The sequence below is a fragment of the Arachis hypogaea genome, chromosome 6, assembly GCF_003086295.3.
Source record: "Arachis hypogaea cultivar Tifrunner chromosome 6, arahy.Tifrunner.gnm2.J5K5, whole genome shotgun sequence".
Classification (NCBI taxonomy): Eukaryota; Viridiplantae; Streptophyta; class Magnoliopsida; order Fabales; family Fabaceae; genus Arachis; species Arachis hypogaea.
Window position 1 is genome coordinate 1306142 of NC_092041.1, and position 19924 is coordinate 1326065.

Here is a 19924-nt window from a genome sequence, read left to right on the forward strand (position 1 = left end):
TTCTTCTAATATTTTTATGAATTTAAGATTTAATTAATTGATAGTATAAAATTTTTACATAATTATTCAATCACGTCTGTTCTTTTGGATAATTATATATTTATCGATCAATAAAAAAATAGTTATTTTTAGTGATATAATACTACGTAATTAAATACATATATAAAATTATTTTATACTAATAATGTATCAAAATTAAATTTTGTTTTTATATTTCTATCCGGCCAGCAATAATTTTCAAACGAGTAAATCACTAAAATTATTTTTCAAATTTAGTCACACAAACAAAAATACCCAAAAAATTAACAACAAAAATACATTCAAAAAATTAAAAATATGACAAAAAATGTCTTGATGTGAAATCAATTTGTCTCTTTATTTACTTCATGTTGAACTACCCTTATCATATTTTAAAATCTTATATAGGATATTTTTGTTATTTCTAAATTTTTATCCGCAACTAATTTGTTAGGAAACATTTTTACCAGTTTTCAAACATTACTAAGCCAAAAATCTCAAGCATGAATATTATATTATATCTGTAATTCAACATTTCATTCAAGAAATTTATTTTCCACAATGCAAGAAGTGATTATTAGCAGTTTAAACAGGTCTCTGATCTATCGAAATTATTTGAAAACATGCAAGTGAATTAATGACATCATATGGTACTTTACAAGAAGATTAAGGTAGCGTTTGTTTTGAAGTATTGAGATAGAGATTGGAAAATTGAAACTCAGTATTATGTTTGTTGGTTCAGAGACTGGTACTAAAATTTCTGTCTCTGACCTCAAATTTCAGTATTTCAGTATCTCAAAAAAGTAAAGATACAAGGGACCAAAATTTTTAGAATAACATTTTATACCTAAAATACTTTCATTTCAATTAATTAATTCCAATTTTATCCTTTGTACAAATTAAACTAGAATTTCATTCTTGTTTCAATTTCTGTCTCACACTTTGCACCAAATAGAATACTAAAATTTATTTCAATCTCTATCTCTTAGTTTCTGTCTCTCAGTCTCAATTTTTTCATCTCTATCTCTCTACCAAACGCTACTTAATAATTGTTTTGAAGCCTCCGCCACTATATAGGGTCATATACAGTAAAAATAATTAAGCTTGATAATAGAAGCTTTTGTGGCATTTGGTCATTAGAAATTAATTACATTGTCTGCCATTAATTTCTAGTTTTGCCTTTGTTTTGTTATTTCCCTTCAATTGAAATGACAGCACCACTGAGTATACATATAAATCAAGAGTGTGTGTATATAAAAAATTAAAATTGAACCCATTTAACTGCCAACAGTTAGTGGTGATGGGAGAGAGAAACCTGAAACAGAACTCATTATGATTGAGCTTTAGGATGCGCTATAATTCTATATTGTCCACACAAAAATACAATTGGAGGGGACATTAAGCAGTAAAAGTGGAAGTGAATAGAAAAAAAGAAGAATTAGAAACTACACATATATAACATCTAGTAAAATCAACAAAAATCATATTTACATATATATATATAATCAATTTATTTTAACAGTTCTACATGATAATTATACAAAAATAATACTAAGGAGCTAATTTTTTCAGTCAATATAAATAATTTTTTTAAATTATTATATTTATTTTAGATTTTAAATTTCAAATCATAAAGTCTTAATCCTAAATTTTAAATTATAAACCTAAATCCTAAATTCTTAAAAAAATAAAAAAAATTTAAAATTAAATAAAAAACTAGTTAATATTGACTAACTAAAAATTAATTTTCTGTGTTTTTGTTATACAAAGTAATATATATCTCCAAAATTATTAAACCGTTCAATTAAGAATGAAGACACCAAAAGCAAAAAACTTCAAGAATGTACATATAATAAAATGGATATCATATCCCAAAAGTGATAAGTATATATATGATCATCAAATTAAAGGCCCCTATTCATAGAATCTGCAAGTCTATAATGTTTGACATACATATGTAGATCATGATTATCACATAATAATAATAATAATAATAATAATAATAATGATGATGATGGCATGGGATATGGGTTTTGGTGACAAATTAAATGAAAAGTAAAAAAGAAAAAGAAAAAGAACAGTTGGAAATAAGAGACGGAAATTAAGGTGAAAATTAATTTATGTGAAGTTGACAATTGAGAACTATTAAATACAAATTTAGTCAAATAAATAAAATTATCTAACAACTCTCAATTATCAACTTCACATAAAGTGGACTGCAGATCCGAAATTAAATATATAAATAGATATGATGGTGTATGTGGATGTACATTGAGTTAGAGTGATGAGAAGGGGAAGCAACTTTTTCAGTAGTCTCCACTACTTATTATATAGTAGCATCAGTAAGTGTGTCTTACTACTACCAGTAGCAGTACCGCACTGTTGCTGCTTTAAAAGACGATGATGCATTATCATATATTTTTTTTTTATATCAAAATGAAGATCCCAGATCCTCTTTACACTTTTGCTTCTGAAACAAAACACACTTAACATAACAATGGACCATACCACATTGCAGCTAGCACCTTCCACCAAAATTATAAAAGGCAAAATAATAATAATACAAACCCTAATTATATATTATATCATTCACCACATTAAATTAAACCATTGTCTTCACAAATTTCAGATTCAGCTTTAAGCATCAAGGTTCATTCAGTTTCCCCTATATATATATAGACCGAGGGGAGAAAGATGAAGATCAAGAAAGAGAGAGAGAGAGTAGAATTGAGAATTTTATTTATTTATTTGGTTTATTGATGATGAGTTGTTCTTGCACCTCGAGGTGGTGGCATGTGATGATGAAGAGGTAGTACTACTCCGACTCCGACTCCGACTCCGACGCCGATATTGGATTGTTGTTGTTGTGGTTGTTGTTGTGGCGGTGGACGCTTGCGTTTCTTCTTCTCATAGCTGATACCTCTTGCTTTGGACTGCAGATCACGAACCTCGCGGAGGTAGAGCCTCACGGCGCGTGCTCCGAACGGATTCGCCTCAGGCTTCCCTCCGTTCTCTTCGAAAGCCGCACGGAGCCGGCCGATGAGGGCGTCCAGGCTCCCCCAGGCTTGCCTCAGAGGGCACGGACATGGCGCCGGCGGGTTCGGGTGCCCGTAGAATGGACAGATCGGCGTGTGCACCTTCGTCTTCCCAAATTGGTCCAGGTACCTTCCCACAAAAACATTAAAGAAAACAAGTAAATTAAAATATCTTAAAGAGATATAATCATTTATCTGCTTCTCTTTCTTTCTGTCAATCTAAGTTTTTGAAACAAGTAATATCACAGTAGATATGAAATTAACTCGCAATTTCTTGCGAGTTTGTAAGTTTAGGTCTGAAAATTATCATAAACTCTCGAGTTTATTTGATTAACATATTCTCTAGTGTATTGCAAATCATAGCTTAGAAGGAAATTAAAACATGAGAGAGAGATGCATGGTGAGTTAATTATTATTACGAGTTTTGTGTTGCATACCGGAGAAATTCAAGAACATGTGCACCGCTGCACCTAGAGAGGGACAAAGGAGGACGGTGATTCTTCAGGTACTGTCCGAAAGTGTTCCAGTCACGCCGCTTCTGGTTCTCGTACCGGCTGCTGCTCGTCGTTGAACCCGCCGGCGATGACGATGAGCTACCACTTGTTCCAGCCACGGTGTTGGTGTTGTTGTTGTTGGTGGTGGTGGTGGTGAAGGTGTTTCCAGCAGAGTGACACGTGTCCATAAATTCTTGAATTGAATCCATGGAAGATTAGAACCTGTCTCGATCTCAGGCTTTGGTTTTCAGATCCAAGAGTTTCAATTTCTTCTTTTGTTGAATTTGTTGGTGTTGCTGCTTCTTTGTTAGGGTTCCCTAGCCATGGTGATGAAGAGAGTGTGTGAGAGGAATACTTATAATTTGGACACCACAGGACACACTAGTCCTTTAAATTTCATTTCTCTCATACAATTTATTTATTTATTTATTATTATTTTAATCTTTTTTTTTTTCTTTCAGAAGTTACTGTTAATGAAAACAACAAACCTTCAAAGGACACAAATAAAAAAAAAAGTGAGAGGAGAATGAAACAAAATCTCTGATTATAGGGATTGATATTACATAGTACATATATACTTATAATATTATTATTATTATTTTAATTAAAAAAAAAAACAGAAGAAATAGATAGAAGAGAGAAGTGATGATGCATGTGGTGTATTATGTACCTGGAAATGATGAAGCAGAAGAGATAATATAATTGATGTTTGAGAATGTGATGAGATTGATGGGAGTGTGAAGGGACTGTTCCTCTTTTTGGTGTTTGCAGTTTGTAAGTTATTGAGCAATACTAGGAGGGAAAGAAAAAAAGAATTGATATATAGTAGCTTTTTTTTTTTTTTTTTTTTTAGATTTAGTATAAGAGCTTTGATTTCTGAGAAGAAATCTTAAGGGATTGGGTTTTTTTCCTTAAAAGGGTGGAGCAAACTCAAACTTTCATCATCACATGTTAATGTTCCATATAAAAATGATATTCTTCCTTTTTGTAGTTGTTGTTTTGATGAATAGGTAAAGAAAGAGAAGAAAATTTAGGGCTTTGGAGGGAAAGAAAAATAGAGAAAGAAAAGGGTGGACAGTAGGTTTGGATGGAGACAGGAAAAAAAGAAAGTGTTTGAAGGGGTAAAAATGAGGGAATATAAAACATAAACATGATTCTGTTTCTTGACGCTGTAGTCTTGAATGACAGTTCCTTTCCTGCACTGACTAGAATGCCCCTATCTATCTCATTTACCCTATTTAACTTTTTTGCCCTTTCTCTTTAAAAAGATAAAAACTTTAATTTCTGACACCAGTTTTGTCTCCTCCACACCCTTCATTAATATATATAAAAAAAGAAAACTAAATCTTCTAACAAACCTTATTACACCTTCATCAATATCATGTTATCTCTACATAAAGCTAAGGAACATAATGTAAAGTTTACTAAATTTTGTTATGTTCGTAATAACCTAAATGGAAATGCTAGGAGACAATAATTTTATTGAACAATATAAACAATTATCAATCAAATAAAAATATATTACATCTTTGATTTAATTTTTTAAATTTTAATATTAAAATAACAATTTGTACACTAATAAAATAAACATCAAATATATCTATTATTTATATTATTTAATATTTTTATTGTTTACCTATACTTTTCCTAACCTAAATTGCAAAGTTTGTTAAGCATCATATATGAACTTTTTGTTTGAAAATATTTATTAAGTAGATACTATTTTTTTGTGTGAAAAAAAATAATATTTGAATGAATTAGAAAAGTATAGTGAAAGTGAACAACAAGTATTCACGTGATTTGGAATTAGATTTCAATGACATGAGTGGAATATATAAAAGCATATAATTGATTATTTTACATATTTTATAGATATAATTAATCATAATTTTGACTTAATAATTTAAAGTTTTGAAAAAAATAATTTTAAAATATGATATCAGAATTTTTATGACAATTATTATTATGCAAAAAAAAAGCATAAAATAAACTAAAAAATTATTATGTATAATCACATTTAGAATAAAAAGAGTATGATTAAATTATATGAAAATTATTAACTCGAGGAATTAGAGTTATCAAGATTATTATTTTTTTAGTTTTAAATAAGAATAAATAGTATTTCATTTCTTAATATTTGACCTAAGTTCTAATTTCATCTTTTAACATATGAAATGCTTTATTTGTGTCCCAAAATTTTATTCCGTTCTATTTTTATTTTTTGGTTAAAATTATTTTTTTCAATATGATATTTCTCTATTATTATTTTTCTTGTTATTTTTACTATCAAATTTATCCAATCATAACTATTATAATTACGATTTTTATCTTTACTTGAAAAAAGATAATAACATATCAGAAAAAAAATAATTTTGACTAAAAAATAAAATATTTTAAACATTAAAATAAATTAAAACTTAATCTAAATTTTGAGGACTAAATTAGTAATTTATTCCTTAAACAATCTGAAATATCAGATATCTCAAAGTAGGACGGTCAAAAGCATAAAGTTTGTAAGATTTTGTAAGATTGGACATATATATAGACATTGATGAAACTATAACTATTATATAATAAATCTCAATGAATTTCTTAATTGAGTTCATTTATTTCAGTTTCGAAAACCAATCAAATAAGTGAAAGTTACTACACACTCATAAAAAGTATTTTAAGATTACACATACTCAAGCAACATGCAACATGGTGAAACTTCTAATAAACTTTGAAGTAAATAACGCTGTATAAGATATGTTTGGCTGTTCGTGGACAAATACTATTTTATGATATATAAATTTTAAATAGCTTCATAAAGTTTATTTTAAAAAAATTTGGATCTAAAGCATATATCTTCTTAGTTTTTTTAAAAGTGAAAACTCAGATGAAGTCAACTTCATGCGAAGTTGATATTTAAGAGTCGTTAGATAAAATTTTAGTCAAATCATCTAACGACTCTCAGGTATCAACTTCACGTGAAATCAACTGCACATGAATTTTCACCTTCTTTAAATCGAAGCTGTAAAAGAAAAATCAGTAGTTTTTAATTTTTCTACTAGAGGTTACTTTCAATTAAATCGAATATTTGAGTTATTTTTTAAAAAAATTGTAAATATAATAAAAAATAAAATTCATAAAAAGAATCCAAAAATAAACCAGCTGGCTTCAAAAGTCTTTTACCTCAAGGACAACTGAGAGGTTGGCTAATTTAAAGTCATGGTAATATAAGTAGTAGTCTCACAAGTTTCATTTAAGTTCACTAATTGGAGGTGGACTTTTTTGTTGGGATAGATTGTTTAATATTATGATGAAATTACTTATCACAAAAATATATAAATAATTATATTATCTAACATTTTTTTTTGGAGTTATATTAATTTTGTATAAATTTTTTGTTTTTCATTTATTATGCTAATTTTTTTAGTCAATAAAAATTAAATTTAAAATTTATTAATTATAAAAAATTTGATATATATTATAAAATTATTTATTTTAAAAATTTAAATTGATAAATAAAAATATATAAATAACTATATATCTAATAAATTTTATTGATACGTATTTTAAATATTTGTGATATGAAAAGATCAAATATTATTTAAAAGTTATTAGTTTATTTTGATGTATTTTTATTTTTGTTTATTTAGTTACTAGATTGGACTTTATATTTATAGGTTTTAGATTTTTTATTTTAACCTAATAAAAAGTTATAAATATTTCTTTAGCTATTATAGTTGTAGTATTGAGTGATTAGATGTGATAAAACACTTTTTGATTTCGTGATAAAATTATGGCGTAGACAAGAGAGATTGAGTGAGTCCCTCTCTTATTGCATAGAGAACCGGATAAAAAATTGAAGAGTCTTTTCAATTCAATTCTCAAATTATGATGTGAACAAATTATATATTGAAGAGTTTTTTTTGTTATATCAAAAAATTAAATAAAAAATTAATTTTCTTTATATTTAATTTTAATCTATATTTTATATTTTTATTTTCATTTTAAAATATTTATATTAACAAGTTAAGCTTTTTTCTATTAGTTTTTTTTTAAAGGCATACTTTCATGAGGTTGATTCTGTGGCTCTATAGTATGCAATCAACAAACTAATTTATTTAAATTAATCGGTATTCATTAATGTTTGAAGATGGACAAATTTCATTGAATAAAGTTCATCTTATTCTTGTATTTGTAGTTCCTCAAAGAAGGAAAATCAACCAAGAAATCTCATCAAGACCAATAATTTTGCATCACACATAAGAATATTACGCATACATTGATATGTATATTGATCAAAATTTAATGCTCTCATCAATACTATTTAAAGTTTAAAATTTATTTAATCCTCTTTTTTATTGTAATAACTCGCTAATTAGTCCTAGACTTTTCTTCCCCCTAATTGTTGAAAAGTCGTTGTCTTTCATATCACCTCTCTGATGGTTCAATTATTTTATTTAGTTTAACTTAAGAAATTAGCTAATCGTATCAAAACTATTTTTATTTTTTTAAATAAATAAAAACAATTATTTACATAAATATATAATTTATAATGTTTTTATTAATTTACACTCTATTATCTATTTTGTTTATCGTATAAATAAAATAACATTGTATATATTTCGTTTATATTGTAAAAAAATAAGATACAATAAAATAATATGATCATAGGATATTTACACACGTGGTGTATAACGTCCTTATCTTATTTACAGTATATAATATTATTTTGTTTATAGTGTAATGAGATATATAATAAAGTGTAGATCAATAAAAACATTACAAATTATATATTTTTATAAATAAACGAGTTTTTTATTTAAAAAATAGAAAAAAATAATTACTATATTATTCCTTCTAAATTATTTAAAGATAAGTAACATGTTTTCTAAACACTTCCATATAATATTTAAAAAAATGGCCGTGAATTTAGTGACTATGTTACTATGCATGATTCTCTATACAGTTTGAATGTGATTTACAGGGATTTATTTAATTTGGCCATGAGATTTGTCTCGCACTTTAACACGCCGACATTGATCTTAGGCTATTGAATTCTAAATTCAATCCTATAATATACTTTTTGCAAACGGAGATTTTGGTATTAAACTATTAATCATTAGATATGACTTAGCTTGGATTTTCTGAATTTCATGATGGATACTCTTTGTAAGAATTCAATAAATCTAACAAGAATTTCTTAAATCTAAACAATAAAATTATTGGGATGAACTTTGATTTCAACTTAAACTTTATGATACCGTTAATAATCATCTTAAATCTCATATTTGAAGAATTCTAAAATTTTTTTTAAGTTGTCTTTTTTAAAAAATTTTATAAAAAAATAAAAATAAGATTATGTTTGAATATTTCATATAATTTTTTTATTTATTAATTATGTTTGAGTAATAATATAAAAGTATTCTTTTATTTATTTATTACGTAAAAAAATTGTTTTAGAAAAAAATCTTTTAAAAAATATGTAAATTGTAGTTTTTTTAAAAAAATATTTTTTATTTTTTTATTAATTTAATAACACCTAACAAGCATGAAATCAATCATCACTCATATTTACTAAAAATTATTTACAAACACAATCTCTTTATATAAAAATACATATTTGGCATATAAAATAATCTTTTTATATTACTGAAAATAAATTAAATTATTCTGGTGATTAACTATTTAATTATAAAAATACATAAATCAATATATATAAGTATAAACAAATATAAAATGCCTAATTTTTAGTGTATATAGTAGTATTTTATTTTTTCTTTTCAAATAAAAACTCATTTACAGTTCAGTTATTAATATTAAATTAAATCCTTATCAGATCATCAACTCTATCATTTACAGTAACAATTATAAAATTACCGACATTTGACTATTTAACGCCCTAGCTATTTCCTAACGCTATTATAGATATTGGTATCATTATTCTTACCATAGCTATATATAATCTACCACCATATATAGAACCTGCTGATATCAAAATTGGGCACAATATATATATATATATATATAACATTACTGCACTGTGTTTATTATATTATAGTAAGATTGAACCCTAACGTGCTAATAGAGAGTTCATGTAGGTATCCCTTTCATCAATCTCTTCCATTGATTTTTTTTTCTTTTTTAATAAAAATGGACTGTTTGTTCTTTTTTACTTGAATGTTTTATTCAAGCCAATATCATTTTATTAGTGTCTCAGTGCACAGGTGTATCGATCATAACAATTAACAAACCAAACAAATAGCAGGGCTAATAACTTGTTAAATTTATATACAAGTTTATTGGTGCCAAAATATTTTAGAGACATTTTAATGGTTAAGCTGATAGAAACTAATATGCTAGAGTGCCAATATTTTTGGTGAATAAAATTTTAAAAATAATAATTGATTAATATTGATTTAAATATAAAGCATAAATAAAAAAATACATCTAATAATTATTACTTATTAGAAATACGGTAATGTTATGAAGACAAAAAAAAGTTAGAACTTACCTTATTTAACATTTATTAATTGTCATGACAATTGATAAATGTTAAATAAGACAAGTTAGATAATTAATAAATATTAAATAATTTTTGTTAATTTTTTTAGGTTTAATTATTCTATTGCTCCTATAGTTTTGTGAAATTTTTAATTAGGTTTCTATACTTTTTTTTTTAATTGAGTCCCTACACTAAATTTTTTTTTAATTAAATCCTTCTTAGTAGTAATTGGCTTAATTTTATAGGAACACAACTAAAAAAAAAAAAAAATTGGAATAGAGACCTAAATAAAAAGAAAAAAAGTATAAGAATCCAATTAAAAAAAATTAATGCAAAGACTCAATTAAAAAAAATATAAAAACCTAATTAAAAATTTTATAAAATTATAAAGACCAACAGAGTAATTAAATTTTTTTTTACTATCAAACATTTTCGTAATAATACTATATATGGTTGTCAAATTAACACTACACGTGACAAAATCTCGTACTATGTATGATCTTAGACTCTCCTCCTGCCTTTAATAACATTTATTTATGCGAGTTTAAAATATTCTTCATCATGATCATCTTAATAGTGCTATTGGTTCCTCTCCCTAATATATATAAGCTATATTATTCTTGTCCTTCAAATGCAAATAATAAAGCCTTAATTATACCCATATAAAATGAAAAGCAAATAAGAAAACCATTATTTCCAAATTATGAGTGGAGACACCTTGTGTTTTCATGATGATAATATGAGCTTGGAACACACATCCACCAATTAAGCTTTAGTGGATGGACCATTCTAGCAAGTTGATGAGAATTTGGGGTATCTTATTTCCAAATTATAAATTTTCCAATTAAATGTAACTTTCAAGCAACAAGCATACTTGACAATTCATGAAGTGCCTTTCACATCATAAAATAATAATCAATTCCATCAAACACTTCATATATGCTTCGTTTTTTAACTCGCACTTTGAAAAAATTACTACCTCCACCATAAGAATCTCTAGTCAAAATAATAATGTTAGATAGAGTGGTGCCATCACACACCCCATGCACAAAATCCTACAAAGGTTAATTAATATATACATAATATTAATTAATACAAAGTAATTAATAAATAAATGTTGATGAGGCAACCCCGTGTGAATAAAATTTTCTCAGCTAGGCTGGGGAGGAAAGTGACATATGGTTATTAATTTTTGAAGCTGGGTCATTGATATATGGTCCTTTTCATGAAGTAGCTGTACTTAGTTGTTAAAAATGTTTCAGCATCTTAAGAAACTGAACACCAGAATTGTATCTTTGCCAATATCACTGTTTCTTTAATTTTTTGTGTGTATATATGTATGTGTTAGGTTACGGAAATCAATGCTTACTGAATCCTATCTCTATAATAATAATAATAATAATAATAATAATAATAATAATATAATTGTTACTTAATATTATTCTTGCCATCATTTTATTTATTTATTAACTTGTTAGCATAATTAGTAGAAGTTGTTATTTTACTCCTTTATAAGAAGTTGTTACAATAAATAATGATTGACCGTGTTGAGGTTTACTATTAATCAATGTAAATTTGTAGAGTAGTACAGATATAAATAACAGTAATTAAATTTGTATTTTTTTTTATTTTTCATTCAATGCAAGTTTATTATTCAAATTTTTTTTTGGTTTTTCTGTGCATGAATGTTTCTCTCTATGTTCACATTCAATTTTATCATGATGCGATGAGCGTAGATGGAAAAATATTGAGAATATTGATTGAAGAATGAGCTACTTGCTTTTAAATTTATGATGATCGAACGTGAATTGAGAATGATGACTAGTCCAACTTCACAATTGAGGCACCTTTTTCTTTGATTCTTCGAATTTTTTTCATTTCATCATTTGTCTCGATCTCCTTTATCTCTCTTCCTCAGATATCATTTTCTTTCTCATACATTTCTTCTTCTTCTCTCTTGAACTCATACAATAGAGTTTGATGAGAGCTTCGTTATCTCATTTTTTATTCATAGAATTGAAATAACAAGTTTCGATCAACGATATCAAGAGAGAAAGGTTGCAAGTTTATCACTGAAAATTCACAGTTATGGAGGAAAAATCAAATCAAAGGAGTGGATCAGGAGGAGGCATTCCTGTCATGGATGCGCAGTAATTTACAGCATTCTTCAGTCAAATTGTATAGATCCAAAGGCCAAAGCCATATCAACAAGACAAATCCAAATCAAGATCTCTCCAACCCTTATTACATACTTCCATCTGAAAATTTAGACATATTTATCACTAATGTGACTCTTACTGATTTTAATTACAGTGCATGGAGCAAAATTATGATTAATACTCTCTACTCTAAAAATAAATTTGAATTTGTAGATGGCTCTATTATTAAACCTGAAAAGGCTTATCCAAATTTTAAGGCATGGCAAAGATGCAACACATACGTAGTTGCCTGGATAAATTTGTCACTTAGTCCAGACATCTATCAAAGTGTTCTCTAGAATAATATCAGTTATGAACTCTGGAATGATCTTAAGCATCATTACTATCAAAGTGATAGATTTAGAGTAGCTGAATTGAATGAAGAAATATATATACTAAAACAAAGAGATATGTTTGTTACTACCTACTTTGCTAAATTTAAAAATCTTTGAAAAGATATTGATGATTTTAGGACGATACCTTGACGTGACTGTGTGAAATGTGAGTGTGAACTAGAAATTATTAGGCTTCAAAAAAAAGAGGATAGAGTCACGAAATTCTTTAGAGGACTTGGAGAGCAATACTCTACTGTTAAATCTCAAATAATGTTGATAGATGATCTTCCTAGTGTGAACAAGATTCTGTTCATGATCACTCAGCAAGAGAGACAGCTTTTTAACTTTAACACTGCTTTAGATGCCAAAATTCTTGCTGCTGCTGTTGCTACTTCATCATCTGGCAATATTGGAAATTCTTCTGCAGGGAAAGAAAAAGAAAAATTTTAGAAGAATCAATCAAACAAGGGACAAAATTGCAGCAAACGGCAATGTACTCATTGTTGTAAAACAAAACACATAGTGGATAATTGTTACAAAAAGCATGGATATCCAACTAATTTCAAACCTAGTTAAGAGAAAAGAAATTATGTCATGAATTGCTTAACTACAGATAATATCGAGGATGATAGTGATAATTTCAGTGATCACCAATCGGCAAGAAGTGAAACCAATATTGTTAAATTCACACCTGAGTAAAGGGAAGCAATTCTAGCCTTGCTCAGCAAACAAGATGTGACTCATTCTCATAACATAAACCAGATTTCACTTAAAGCCAATCTTTCTTCTCATAAAGGTAGAATGGCACATATTTTAAATTTTTATTCTAATATTAAGGCTCTGAATATTTTAACTCAAAAACACAAATCATGGGTTGCAGACACTGGTGCTACAGACTAATCTTACACCTTGTAGCAAATTTTAAAAACTATTTCAAAATTGATCCAATTATTGTCAAATTATCCAATGGTGTCTTAACCACTAGCTGTATTATGGGCATTATTACTTTTTTTGACAATCTTTATCTCACAAATGCATTATTTATTCCCACATTCAATTTTAAACTCATATCAGTGTCAAAATTGATAGCATCTTTACATTGTAAAATGAGTTTTACTAACATGCATTGGTGCAGCTAGTAATGTTGATGGTTTATACATTTTGCATAAGAGTTAATAGTCAAAATCGTCCCTGAAAGATACTCCGATCTCCATTTTTGTCTTCGAAAGATAAAATTAATCAAAAGCGTCCCCGAAAGTTACTCACGTTGATTGAGTTCGTCCTTCCGTCATTTGAGTTGCTGAGGTGGCTAACGTTTGCTGAATTGGAACGTTAAGTACCAGCGTGTCACAGACCAAAATGACGTAGTATCAATCCTCCACCCCCAAATCAATGGAATGACATCGTTTATGGTCTAGAGTGGGATATTCGAACGTTCTTCCCATATCTCCTCTCATAACAACCCTCTTCAACTTTCGCTCCAAAATCCCTCGTCTTCTCTCTACTCTGGGACTATCTCTCTTGAGACACTTGCGTTTGATCAGAACCTTGTTGTGTACTTGACAATTTCTGTGTGTATCGACACTTGTGGAGGAGTTGGCGCTACTACATTCGAAAGTTGGAGGAGCTCGCGGAGAACTTACGCTGTTGGAGGAAGGAACAGTAACTGCCATAGGGTAAGATTTAATTTTTTTTGACAGTTTTTGTTGATTTTGCAATGTTGGTGTGCGTTAGTTTATGTTGACGTAGTTGTAAGAACCATTTAGTGAGACTAGGATTTGGATTGGGAAGAACATGCTTTGTATGCGGTTGCTGTTAGGGATTTCCTGGTTATTATGCCGTGGATTATTCTGGTGTTTGGTCTTAATCGAGGGTATGCGATGATTATGATTATGTTGTTTAATGTGTGTTTACATGCAGTTGTTAGGCTGAAGTTATTTCATATTTTGTTGTTGACTACATCTATTTGATTTTTGCTTTTACATGCAGTTGTTAGGCTGAAGTTGTTTCATATTTCAATCTCAAAGTTCTAACAACACCTCTAAAACGCAACAACATAACACATCATATGTGGCTTTATTTGAAGATTGATGTGAACAATAGTGATGCACAAAAGACAGTAGCCACAACCATTGCAACTGAGACGTACATCTTCATTGCTCTAACTTAACCCTCCAAACTACCCAATCTCTATGACACATTCAGTCTCCATTCATTATAGTCACCACTAACCTCTGCATCAGTTTTTACCCCTGCTGCATACCCATCATCATCAACCCACCTAAAGAAGTTGCAGTGACTTTCCTTCTGAATATTTTTTTTTAAAAAATAAATCAATTTCAACTGCACAGCAAAATACACATAGGAAAATGGAAAACAAACTTAATTTATCCTAACCTAACTCGTCGGGTATCTTGCACAAGTGTGGAACAACCTATCTGGACTCTCTCTTGTACCAGACTTCTTGATTGTCGTCTTCAACCCGCAAAAATGTGTCTGGTCTTTGATCTTCCTCCTCTGTCGCATGGAAGAGTTCGAACCATGGCTACTGATAGATTGAGACAGCAGGTCACTGCTGCGGCTTCCACTCATCATAACAGCGACTCAACAAATATACGGGGTCATCTACTACGAGAATTATGCGCATTTATGCTTCAGATTGGGGTTAGGTTAAGGTTGTAAAATTAGGACTAATTTGAGTTAAATAAGCAAACATATCTTATCAGCATTAACGGTAGCCATGCTGGAGTGTGACACGCTAGCACCTAACGTTCCAGCTCAGCAAATGTTAGTCACCTCAGCAACCGAGATGACGGAAGGACGAACTCGATCAACGTGAGTAACTTTCGAGGACGCTTTAAATTAATTTTATCTTTCGATGACGAAAATGGAGATCGGGGTATCTTTCAAGAACGATTTTGATTATTAACTCTTTTGCATAAGGATCTTCAAGTTCTCCCTCACATTACGCCAGTTTCTAACAGTAGCACCTCTTAACATCTATGGCATGCTAGACTAGGCCGCCCATCACATAATAGATTAGTTTCCTTGCAAAAGTATTTTAAATTTATTGATTGTACTATTCTTGCCATCTTGACAAACAAAAATGTTTACTTTTTTTAGTTAGTTATAGTGTTGTAGAAAAAGTGCTTGAACTCTTACACATAGATCTTTGGGGACTTATGTCTATTCCCACTTTTACAGGTAAACATTATTTTCTGAGTTAATTGTGCCGCAATCATTATATAATTTTGGTTCATTTATGAGTGAATTAAGGTGTATTTAGACCTGTTGTCCTACACGATTCAAAATTCTTTCTCCTCTTTCTCTTCTTTCTCCTCATTTTCTACTGCTTCTTCTTCTTCTTCTTTTTCATCTTTTTTTCTTCATTTTTTCCGTATTTTTTCATTTTCTTATAGTTCTTCTTTTTTCACTCTCTTAAAAGGAAGAAAACAAAAAAAAAGAAAAGAAAATATCAAACAAAAAATATATTAATAACATTATCTGATCCAAAATTAATTTTGGATGTATTTTTGTTCATGATTCAGTATTGTTTTGTGCTTATTTTCGAACTGAATTTATGTGTTGTAATTACTATGTAATTTCGGTTCATTTCTGAGTTAATTGTATTGCATTCATTATATAATTTCAGTTCATTTTCTGAGTGAATAAGGTGCATTTGGATTCGTTGTCCTACACAATTCAAAACTCTTTCTCCTCTTTCTCTTTATCTTCTACTGCTTCTTCTTTTCATCTTTTTATTTTATTTTTTTAAAATTATTTTTATTTACTCTCTTGAGAGAAACGAAATAAAAAAGAAGAAGAAAATATCAAACAAAAAGAGAAGAAGAAACATATTAATGACGTTGTCTGATCCAAAATTAATTTTGGATGTGTTTTTTTTTCATGATTCAGTCTTATTTGTGTGATTGTTTTTTAACTGAGTTTATGTGTCGCAATCATTATGGTAAATTTCGGTTTATTTCTGAGTTAATTGTGTCGCAATTGTTATATAATTTCGATTCATTTCTAAGTGAATTAAGATGGAAATGGATCCTCTCCAATTTTTTCAACACTTGACAAAATACAGTGCAATCTCTTACCTTTGATTTTAATAGTGGGACTAGAAATAAATAAGAGAGAGAGTGTGGTGAATGGTTAGATTAAACACTGCACATCATCCAGTTTTTTATTCACTGGAGAGGATCCACTCCCAATTAAGATGCATTTGGATTCGTTGTCCGTAACAATTCAAAACTCTTTTTCCTCACCTTCTACTGTAATAACAGCAATAACAAAAAAATGACGATGAGATGAAAACATGCGAAGAAGAAGGAGAAGGAGGAGGAGGAACGCGAAGAAGAATAAGACGACAACGATAATAACGTAGCGCGTAAACATAAATGACTTAATTACAGGAAGGGAGCCACTCACATAAAGATGTTTGAAACATCTTACTTTTTAAAGATGTTTTTTAATAATTAATATTCAACTTATATAATCGATCAAACTGTGTTATTTTTGTCAAAATTAGGTGAAATAAATCAATTTAACCAAAAACTTGATAAACCAAATCTTGAACCGATTTAAATTAATATTTTTTATAAAAATGACTATAATAACCCTATTATAGAAAATAACTTAAAATATTTCTACTATATATTTTAAAACTCTAAATTCTAACATTTCTCTTCTCTTTATGCCATCATAGAATTAGAATTTAAGATTTTCAAAATTAATATATATAATAAGAATATTTTAGTCATTTTTTATAATAAGAGTATTATAGTCATTTTCTATAAAAAAGAATATTAATTTAGATCGATTCAAGATTTGATTTATCGATTTTTCAGTCAAATTGGTTTGTTTGGTCTAATTTTAACAAAAATAACACAGTTTGATCGATTATATAAGTTAAAAATTTTAATTATTAAAAAACGTCTTTAAAAATAGACGTTTTAAGCGTTTTTATGTGAGTGGCTCCCTTAAAAAAATAATGTATATGCACATGTAGTTATACTCTTTTTAATGAGAATAATTTTTATTAGTGTTAGATTTATTTGATTAAACTTAAATGAAAATATTATTTAAATGTATAGCAAATCTGAACTAAATATGTATTGGCGATGTAACTTTGAAAATACGATTCTAATTAAGATGTAATAATTTTATAGTAATATCAGGATCGGAAACTAAATTTTTTTCGGTCAATATCAATTATTTTTTGAATTATTTTATTTTTTTTAAGTTATAATTTTTAAATTTTAATTTTTTTAATTCTTAAATTATTAACTCTATACTTACGTCAATGTCGTCTTGGATTTTTGTCCAGCGTTCTCTGCGAGTCTGCTCAATGCCATCTTTTCTTCACGGAGAATTAATGAATCATTATCGAACGAAAATGGCATGAATTAACATTTTATGTCTTTTTTTTTTTTTTCTGTTTACACTTTAACGACTAGCTAATTCCTTGCCGATCTCAATGTATAGTTTAAAATAATAGAAAGTATTCAAAACCATTTTTAGAAATAATATAAAATTAGGAAAATATAAATAACTACAACGAATTATTTCTTTTGTATTATTAAAATATAATTAATATCAATTAGAATTAATTAACATTATTTAAAATATTAAATAATATTAATTAATTCTAATTATTGATTCTAATTATGTTCTACCATATCTTGCCTAGATTACATAACTCCATTAAATATATAATCTTGTATAGGCTAAATATATAGGAGAATATATAAAATATATATATATATATATATATATATATATATATATATGAGATCTCCTTATTCTATTAATAAAGATTTATCTATTAATAGAAGATTAATTTAGTAATAATTCTTATATATATATATATATATATATATATAGACACGCACATACTAGAAATTAGGAGGATTAGTTTACAACAAAATATTTTTATTTATGTATTTAAGGCTTGAATTCAAAATCATTTACTATTCAACATCAAAAAGAATTTAATAGTTAAAGTCAAAGATTATATATGCATAAAATATATGATGATTAGAAAAAATAAAAATAAATTAGGCTTGGTATTCAAATTAACTTATACTTGATATCTAAGTTTGTTTGATGTGCAAAATTATTTAGAGTTTAAATTTGTTTGACGTTAAAGATCACATAAGATTCAAGACCTTTTAAGACTATTTGAAGTCAAAGATTATATTAATTAGCTTAGTATTTTTTTTTGTAAATAAGATTAGTTTTAATAAGTTAAAAGAATTTTTATTTATTCACACACTCATTCATTTTAAAATTTTTAGTCATATTAATACAAGAAAATATGAGCCATAAGTTTATGTAAGTATTAAAAACTATTTTTATTTTAATTCTATTTTTTTATTATTTAAATTATGTTATTTTTATTCAAGTCACGGTTAATTTTTACACATTCTAATACAAATATTATCATTTTTTATTTTTTATTTTTTGTATTTGTTCTTTTTTATTTCTTACTTTTTATATTTTTATTGGACATAATTTTTAAATTCTAAGAGCAACCCACAAAAAAAATCATATTTATTTCTTGAATTAAGATCATTGATACATGTTTAGTCGACACATCGATCCAGACCAAACTCATAGATATAATTAATACAAAAAGGTAAATGAATAAACTTAGGGTTCAAGTTGAAGAGCTCAATAGATTATTTCCGATGAGAATCTAAGATAAAAGAGGTAGAAAAGAGAGGCTCTTAATTGTGACAAAAGGTTTAATGGACTTCAGTGGACCCAATCTCAGTTCAGTGAATAATAATAGTACTAAGAATTCAGGAACTTAACTTAAAATAGGACTTTACTAAAGGAAAGAGAAGAAAACTAAGATGCGAAGTTCACACTTGATATAGACATCAAAATTGGATAATGGATACAAACATATCGGTCATGGTCATGTAACGTAATTCAATTTTTTATTACATTAAAACAGTGAAAATGACAATTAAATTAATTTAATATACAGAGAGAGTTAGCAACAATTTTTTGTTTATATATAAAACAATGAACATGCATGGATCTGATCTCTAAGGTGACAAGTAACTCAAACAACCTCCGAAACACTTGATCAATTCGTTTCTATTTAATTTTTCATATAATCGATTCTTGTGTATACTTAGTTTTGAATTAATAGGGAAGGACTTAAGTTATTGTAGAAGATATATAAAGGAAACTGCAGATTAAATCTTATTAGCTTCCATGTTAAGATATACTAAAAGAAAAAAAAAACTGAAGAAAATAAGAGTGATAGATAGATAGATAGATAGAGAGATATAAAGATGATGGATTCGATTTGATTCGTTTTTGGTAATCAAAA

General features: G+C 27.6%; 1 protein-coding gene and 1 long non-coding RNA gene across 2 annotated transcripts; one reads left to right on the forward strand and one right to left on the reverse strand.

The window, feature by feature from the left end:
• Window positions 1–2404: 2404 nt before the first annotated feature.
• LOC112695198 (protein LIGHT-DEPENDENT SHORT HYPOCOTYLS 4) lies at window positions 2405–3756 on the reverse strand. The gene is made up of 2 exons (XM_025747452.3): window positions 3491–3756; window positions 2405–3183 (listed from the first exon to the last, which is right to left on the reverse strand). Exons 1-2 carry the CDS (start codon window positions 3754–3756, stop codon window positions 2772–2774), a joined length of 678 nt encoding a protein of 225 aa, XP_025603237.1. The 3' UTR covers window positions 2405–2771.
• LOC140173396 (uncharacterized) lies at window positions 2528–3988 on the forward strand. The gene is made up of 2 exons (XR_011862058.1): window positions 2528–2827; window positions 2958–3988. It is a non-coding gene; the product is annotated as an uncharacterized lncRNA (long non-coding RNA).
• The last annotated feature ends 15936 nt before the right edge of the window (window positions 3989–19924 follow it).

What these genes read in the sequence shown, in the direction of transcription:
- LOC112695198 (XM_025747452.3), bottom strand. Translation starts at nt 3,756, where the DNA reads ATGGATTCAATTCAAGAATTTATGGACACGTGTCACTCTGCTGGAAAC. An exon ending in CATGTTCTTGAATTTCTCCG is followed by an intron (nt 3,184 to 3,490) that starts GTATGCAACACA and finishes TTTTGTGGGAAG; the next exon opens with GTACCTGGACCAATTTGGGA.